Source organism: Trichechus manatus, unplaced genomic scaffold, assembly GCF_000243295.1.
Source record: "Trichechus manatus latirostris isolate Lorelei unplaced genomic scaffold, TriManLat1.0 scaffold00165, whole genome shotgun sequence".
NCBI classification, from domain to species: domain Eukaryota; kingdom Metazoa; phylum Chordata; class Mammalia; order Sirenia; family Trichechidae; genus Trichechus; species Trichechus manatus.
The window spans coordinates 792,945-801,467 of NW_004444101.1; the positions used below are offsets into that span (position 1 = coordinate 792,945).

Sequence of the window (8,523 nt, forward strand, 5' to 3'; positions counted from 1 at the left end):
GTTCAAGCTCTTAGCCGCTAACTTAATTGCCTCCTGTTGTTAAGGAGGAGCCCTTGGGAATGCAAATGCCTAAGTGCTGGACTACCAACCAAAAGGCTGGTGGTTCAAATCCACGTAGAGGAACCTCAGAAGACAGGCCTGGTGCTCTGCGTCCGAAAGGTCACAGCCTCGAAAACCTTATGGAGCAGTTCTACTCCGCACACGTGGGGTTGCCACGAGTCAGAATCAAGCCGATGGTAACTAACAATGACAACATGTGTAAGGAAGCACAGCAGGGTGATAAATCACGTGGCACACTTGTGATAACACCACAACAAGACACAGACTGAGGAGTTACAAAAACGTCCTCGCCTGCCCCAACACTCCACTGTGCTAGGATACCGGACGCTGCCAAGGGGCACGCCATCCCAGCCGCACCCCAACACCAGACTCCACAAAGCTTACCACGACGAAGAGATCTTGCTAGTGCAAGAGCACGGTGCTAGACAACGTGATGATAAAAGGGAACGTTATTATCAGAAAATGTTAATTCCATTCAGCACAGGACATTTTCGCCCCTGCATGATAAACGATGAAGAAGCAATGCCATTTTCCAGGACCAACCACCACCACCCCACAAAAGTACAGTCATAAGAAAAGCAACATCTTCCACCTGTTCAAAGCATCGGGAATATTCTGCAATTCTGTTGGCCATGCCTCAAATGACAAGCAAAGAGGAGAGGGTAGGAGCCACACAAGAAGATGACGGGAACTGATATTCTTTTTTTTTGGTTTATTGTTGTAGTTTAAGTGAAAGTTGACATTTCAAGTTAGTTTTCTTATCCAAAAATTTGTACACACATTGTTACGTGACCCTAATTGCTCCCCCTGTACTGAGACAGCACACTCCTCCTTTCCACCCCTGATTTCCCACGTCCACTCAACCAGCTCCTAACCCTCTCTGCCTTCTCATCTCGCCTCCGGACAGAAGCTGCCCATTTAGTCTCATGTATCTACTTGAGCTAAGAAGCACACTCTTCACGAGTATCATTTTATGTCCCACAGTCCTGTCCACTCTTTGTCTGAAGAGGTGGCCTCGGGAACGGTTTTAGTTGTGTGTTGACAGAGAGTCCGGGAGCCATGCTTTCTCGGGTTCCTCCAGTCTCAGTCAGACCATTAAGTCTGGTCTTTTTACATGAATTTGAGTTCTGTACCCCACCCTTCTCCTCCTCCATCAGGGACTCTCTGTTGTGAGGAACTGATATTCTTGGTATGACGATGGACAAGAGCTTATTGCATCTCTGCTTTATCTTTATATCACAATGTAAAATTATGAACGTATAAAAACTTGAGCATGTTCTTAGTTTAACAAAGCCCAGACTCCTAGAATCTGAGGAGGGACAGTGACCCCCAGGTGTCTCCTGACCTGAGAGGTGACACGGGCTGAGAATGCTAACAGGTTCAACGACTGTTAACGTGCAACATAGAAAAACGCCTTGGTTTGTTTTTAGGACTAAACACGGTTTGGGGCTTCAACCTGACAGGGCAACGTTAAAGAAGATCACTGGCTAGTTCTGTTTAGAGTCTGAAATTCCGCTTAGAAAACAGCACACAGCCCAGATCAAAAGCCCAGATGCCTCTGGCCAAGGAAGGGTCACCCCAGGAATGCAATTTCATCCTAAAGGAAAGCTTAACTTAATACTGCAACAGAACAACACCACCAACCGTAAATTATTTCCAAGACGCCAAGATGCTCAATAAATCTTAACTTGTGGCGCATTCCTGATGGAAAATTCCCACCCCACACCCTCAAGCAATAGGAGATGTCCCCTTCAAAACACTAAAAACCAGAGACCCAAATTATTTCCAGTGAAGAAACACCAGAAACGTACCCTCAAAAAGCAGGCCCAAAAGGACGAAGGAGGTATTAGAGGAATTAATACAAAAGATTTTTAAAACCACTGCTTGGAAATGGCATCACTGAAAAACCCAAGGAAATCAGAACAAAACACAATCTGTAAATTTGTGCTGCAAAGTTGCAAGACACAGATAAAAACTACAAAAACCAAGTGCGGAGAAAAAATGAAAACAACCACCCCCACGCACAGTACCAGTGAAGAACATTAAATATTTAAGAGGCAACATGGTACAGGCTACACAAGATCTAGCTGAAGGGAATTCGAGAATTCTAGCTGCAGCTATAAAAAACATGTGAACAAGCAGAAGGGGGTATCTGTTCCAGCCTCAAGAAACAACATACAAAGACAGCGAACTCTTGAGAATGACATGCAAATTTAATATTACAAAGACTTGGATAATAACATAACAGAGAATCTATAACTGAACCTAGCAATAATTTAAAAATGGAGGGGTGTGCAGTAGACAGTAAAAGATTAAAGGCATCCTATCAGACTTCAAAACATTTAACACAAGCAAGCATTAAGGTTGTACAATACCCTAACGAGGCTGTCCCCATAAACGCCGTGACTTGAACCCCACAAAAAAGACCCAAAACCTCCTAAGGGGCATGGTGTCTACAGCAAGGGATCTTGGGTTGAGCAGGCTCCCTCCTGATTCCACCTGGGGAAACCACAGCAGATTTAATGGAATATAACATACCCAGCATTTAAGAGGAGTTCCTGGGTGGTACAAATGGTTAATGTGCTCGGCTGCTGACTGAAGAGTTGGAGGCTCCAGTCCACCCAGAGGAAACTCCAAAGAAAGGCCTGGTGATCTACTTCCAAAAAATCAGCCACTGAAAATCCTGTGGAACACAGTTCTACTTTGACACACATGGGGGCGCCCCGAGTTGGAGCCATCTTAATGGCAACTGGTTATTGGCTTTTGTTATTGAGACATAATTCATGTCACGGATTGAATTGTGACCCCCCCCCCCAAAATATGTGCCCACTTGGTTAGGCCATGATTCCCAGTATTGTGTGGTTGTCCTCCATTTTGTGATTGTAATTTCATGTTAAAGAGGATTAGGGTAGGATTGTAACACCCTTACTAAGGTCACATTCCTAATCCAATGTAAAAGAGGGTTTCCCTGGAGTGTGGCCTTCACCATCTTTTATCTTACAAGAGATAAAAGAAAAGTGAAGCAAGCAGACAGTGGGGACCTCACACCACCAAGAAAGAAGCACCGGGAGCAGAGCGCGTCCTTTGGACTTGGGTTTCCTGTGCGGAGAAGCTCCTAGTTCAGGGGAAGATTGATAAGAAGGACCTTCTTTCAGAGCTGACAGAGAGAGAAAGCCTTCCCCTGGAGGTGATGCCCTGAATTTGGACTTCTAGCCTCCTAGACTGTGAGAAAATAAATTTCTCTTCGTTAAAGCCATCCACTTGTGGTATTTCTGTTATAGCAGCACTAGGTAACTAAGACAATTCACATACCATAAAATTCACCCCTTCAAAGCATACTGTTCAGCAGTTTTTAATACACACACAAGATTATGCAACCATCACCATTATTCAATTTTAGAACATTTTCATTATCCCAAAAAGAAATCCCTTGCCCATTAGCAGTCACTCCTCATTTCCCACCCCTACCCCCCAGGCCCTAACAACTACTTTCTATCTACGGATTTGCCTATTCTGGGCATTTCATATAAATGGGATCATACAATATGTGGCCTTTGTCAGTGGCCTCTTTCACTCAGCATGAGTTTTCAAGGCCCATCCACGTTGTAGCATGATGTCACTTTTGTTTATGGATGAGTAACATTCCATTGTACAGATATATAACATCTCCGTTACCCATTTATCTGTTGATGGACATTTGGGTTGTTTCCACTTTTGGGCTATTGCGAATAGTGCTGCTATGAACATTTATGTGTACAAAGTTGTGTGTGGACGTATGTTTTCATTTCTCTTGGGCACAGCAAGACGCCTTTTAAAGGAAAAAATGCTGTAAATGAAAACCAGGGCCTGTCTCCTACGGCAGTTCGTTTCCTTGTCTCTGGCAGGTCACTTAACCTCTTTAAGCCTACGCTTCCTCAAGTGTCAAACACGGATAATAATACCCACCCTGGACACCGCAGAGGATTACTGTGGGAATGGGAGAACAGAAGTGGACGTGTTCTTGACGTTTTAAATGCACCTTGTAAAGAGAAGATAGTATTTTATCCATGAGACGACTTGATTTTTAAAAAAAATATGTGATTGGTTTCAGACTTGAGCACAGGACCTAGAGATGTTGCAGCTCTGAAGCGAGGAGGACTGGGGGTGGAGATGTATGATTATGACAGTTGAAAAAGAACAGATCATTATTTCTACCACTTGGCAGTTTTCCTATAGCTGGCGGGGGTTGGGGTGGGGGTGTCGTGAACATTCAGACAGAGCATGCAACTCAATGGGAAATACAGATACTACAAAGTGGGAATTCTTCCCAAGTGACTTTATACTTGATCCATAAAAAAACAAACAAGCAAACAAAAATCCATTGCCATCCAGCAGATTCCGACTCATAGCGACCCTATAGCACAGAGTAGAACTGTCCCATAGGGCAGAAGCAAACTGCCATATCTTTCTCCTGTAGAGCAGCTAGTGGGTTTGAACTGTTGACCCTTTGGTTAGCAGCCAAGTGCTTAACCACTGCACCACCAGGGCTCCTTTGATGCATGATACAAACGTCTAATTCCCCAGCATTATCTAGGTTCCCATCTTCTTCCCTGAACATCCCCTCCACCTTCTTGCTGAGGGAAACCCACCCCACCCCCCACAGCCCTCTCGACTAGAGGCTCCTTCTCTCCCTGAGCACCCACAGTGCTGGGTGTGGAACTGGGTCAAGGGCCTCCTGGCTCTCACCGTCACGTCCAGACCATTCTCCCTCTCTCCCTCAAGCACCCCCAATTCTGAATCTCATTTCATCAGATGGTATCCCCCACTGCCCCTCACTGTTGCCATCATCTGCCAACTGAGACTTTCTCGGTCCCCACCAGGATCCCCAGCGAACAGCATCTTCACTGATGCACTCTACCCTGCCACCAAGCCCGTTGATAAACTACCTGAGCTCTTGCAACGAAAGCCGATACCTCAAGCAATCCACTGGGTGCCACGCCGTCACACTACGAACAGCATCACCCCACTCTCCCTCCTCCTAAATCATCCTCTCTTTCCTTACGATTGGGCCACTACTTTCAGTAAACAAACATGCTATTTTTTTCCCATATTTAAAAAAATCCATCTCCTGACTCCATTTCCCCTACCACCAGCTACCACTCCATTTCCTTTCCTTTTCACCAAAACTCCTCTGAAAAGTCAGCTATGCTCACTGTCTACACGGGGCCACCATGAGTTAGAATCAACCCAATGACTACTGGTTAGGTTTAGTCCCTCTTTAGTCAATCTTTTGTAAAAATGGCGTAGGAGCGTCATCAGACCCCTTCTAACTTCATGAGGGGTAAGGAGAATCAAGATCAATGGCCCTAGGCTGATTCCTCTGAGGTAGAGGTCAGACATGCCTCCTCTCTCCACCACCTTTACCAATTCTGACACCAACCGTCCCTCCCATGGCACTCTCTACTTCTCTGCTGAGTTCAATAATTCATTGCAATGGCCACACAGGACTCACAGACTATACTCACGATGATGGGGTTTATTAGGAAGTAACAGTTTACAATTCAGGTTCAGGAACACTCAGGATACACTTCTTCCATCAGGACAGCCAGCATGCCTCTCTGGCCCTCGGACTCTGCCCTGCTCAGGCAAGTGCTACAGAGCTCTTTTAGCTCTACCAATAAGAGCCCTGAGGCACCCCACTCCACCAGTAAGCCTTGGCCCGAAGGCGCTCAGCTCTAGCTTCGAGGGTCGGCAAACCTAGCTCCACTAAGAGCCTGGAAGCACCCTACTCCTCCAGCAAGCCTCCTGCCCAAAGGCACTCAGCCTTCTCACTTCGTGGGCCGGGAAGCCCACTGCGCCATCTCCTGCCGGTCTCTCCTGCTGCTGTTTCTCTGCCACCACTTCTTGCTTACTTCAGTGTTAAGCTCTCTCTCTGTTGGTCTCCTGGTTCCAGGAGCTTCTCAGCACAGGGATCCTGGGTCCAAAGGATGCACGCCACTCCTGGCTCTTCTACCTTGGCGGTGATGATATCCTCTCCTCTTTGTCTCTGGGATGGCTCATCTTAAGCTTAGCAGGATGGAAAAGCAGACCAATCCTCTTGGTGGGCCACAATTACCTTATTTGCATAGTTCCACCCAATCTTTTGAGTGGGAGTTACAAGACCATGGAGAGAAGGGCCACACAAAAGTGATTCAGAGCACTGCACTTTCTATTCCATCACTCCCTGAATCAGCTCCTGGCAAGCTCATCAGTAGCCTGCACTTTGCTAAATCCCAACGTCATTTCTCAGTTCTCCTCTGACTTGTCTCAGTGGCATTTGACAGAGCCAACTACTCCCTCCTCCAAGAAATACTCTGTTTTTTCACCTGGTTTCCAGGGCACCACACTCTCTTGATTTTGCTTCTTCCTCACTGGTCACTCCTTAGTTTCCTCTGTTGGTTTCTCCTCTTCTCTCCAGTCTCTTACCTCTGGAATGCCCAAGGCTCCATCCTTGGACCCTTTCTCTCCCTTCTACCTATACTCATTCCATGTCTCATAAATACCACTATATGCCAACAGGTCTCAGATTTATACTTAATACACAGACCTGTCTCCTGAATTCCAGACTTGAGTATTCAACTGCCTAGTTGATATCCAAGAAGCACTTCAAACTCAACATGCCCAAAATTGAACTCCAGATCACAACCACCTGCAAAACCTCGGCAAGTCCTTAATCTCTCTGCTCCTACTTACTTGACTAGAAAGGTAGGTTAGTATTAGTAAGAGTGCAAGCTGGAGCCATACTGCTGGAGTTGGCGCCGTCTACTTGCTGTCTGAGCTACTTGGTCTCTTTGTGACAGTCATGGATTAAATTTTGTCCCCAAAAAACATGTGTCAACTAGGCTAGGTTATGACTCCCAGTATTGTGTGGTTGTCATCCATTTTGTGATTTGATGTAATTAACCTCCATTTTGTGATGTGTTCTAAATCCTAATCTCTATATGTTAATGAGGCAGGATCAGTGGGAGGTGTACCTTGAGTCATTGCCTTACAAGAGAGTGTGACTTGAGTCAAGTCACACCCTTACTCAAGTCACACCCTTACTCAAGTGTGAGTCACATCATTTATCTTACAAGAGATAAAAGGAGAGAGAAGCAAGCAGAGAAGGGAGGGACCTCACTACTAGCAAGAAAGAAGAGCTGGGAGCAGAGAGCGTACTTTGGACCTGGGGTCCCTGCACTGACAACCTCCTAGAACCTGCGGAAGATTGATGCCAAGGCACATGGAGATCTCCAAGGAACCAGGAAGCAGAAAGTGAAGAGACAAGCACCTTCCTCCAGAGCTGACAGAGAGAGAAAGCCTTCCCCTCGAGCCAGTGCCCTGAATTTGGACTTTTAGCCTCCTAAACTGTGAGAAAATAAATTTCTGTTTGTTGAAGGCATCCACTTGTGGTATTTGTTATAGCAGCACTAGATGACTAAGACAGTGACTAAGTTTCCTCATTTGTAAAATAAAAAAAAAAAATAATACAACAGCACCTATGTTATAGGGTTGTTGTGAAGATTAAAAGAGTTATTCTATTTCAAGCATGTAGAACAGCACCCACACAGGTTCTACTATTTATACATAAAGTACATGTTTGAAATGATTATTATGGAGCTCAAATGAGACAACCATGGTGGAAAGGCTCTTAAATGGTAGAGGGATGGATTATTTCCTATCTTGTACACGACCAGCTGTGGTTCCTTGATAAAAAGGAAAGTAGGATAGTAAATCTGCCTCAAGATCTTCCTTGACTTAAATATTGGGACCTAGATGTTTTCACAAAGCAACCCACTTTTTACTGTGAAAGAATAGCAAAAAAAGCAGGTAACACAAATGTACTGCTTCCTCAAGAATACGTCAACAGGGGCTTAGGGGGCATAAGCAGTGGTCATGGCAAGGAGCTAATCTTCAAGGGGGCAGTAGACCTCTTCCACAAGAAGCTGTACTCTATCCTGAGGCATATATGAATTTGCAAAAAAGGTAGCAAGGAAGGGAGGGGAAGAAGGAAAAAGGGGAGAGGAGATTAATGGAGGGAGAGTAGAAGGTAAGATAAGGAAAGAGAGGAGAATAGAAGGTCAGAGAAGAGAAGAAAAGGTATGAGAAGAGAAGGGAAGAGAAGGTGAGAGAAGAGAAAGTGAGGAAAGGGAAGGGAAGGGGAGAGAAGGGAATAGCTTGCTATGGCATCTTCGGGGCTCATCACCCGTGGCTGGTGGGGAGCAGGCCAGGGCCCATCACTTACGCGTTCGACATGGCTGGTTCTCTCCGTGCTCTTCGCCCTCGGACGGGCGACGGCTGCTGGGGTCAGGGCACCACTAAGGGCGCCGGGGGTGGGGGGGTGCCCTGAAGGGACAGGGACAGGGACCGGGGGTACCCTCACTTCCGGCAGGGACAGGCCGCAGCCGGGGCCTCACCGGCCCGGAGCGCGCAGGGCACAGAGAGGGTTCCGATCTTTCCCGCCGC

The 8,523-nt window shown here is 46.2% G+C and overlaps 1 protein-coding gene across 1 annotated transcript in view; it reads right to left on the reverse strand.

The window, feature by feature from the left end:
• The window catches only part of LOC111822367 (IQ and AAA domain-containing protein 1-like), a 16,626-nt gene extending 8,309 nt beyond the window's left edge, over nt 1–8,317 (reverse strand). Inside the window, exon 1 of the mRNA XM_023740846.1 lies at nt 8,303–8,317. Coding sequence (XP_023596614.1) covers nt 8,303–8,313 — 11 coding nt within the window. The 5' untranslated portion in view covers nt 8,314–8,317. The remainder of the gene's footprint in view (nt 1–8,302) is intronic.
• Between the last annotated feature and the right edge of the window lie 206 nt (nt 8,318–8,523).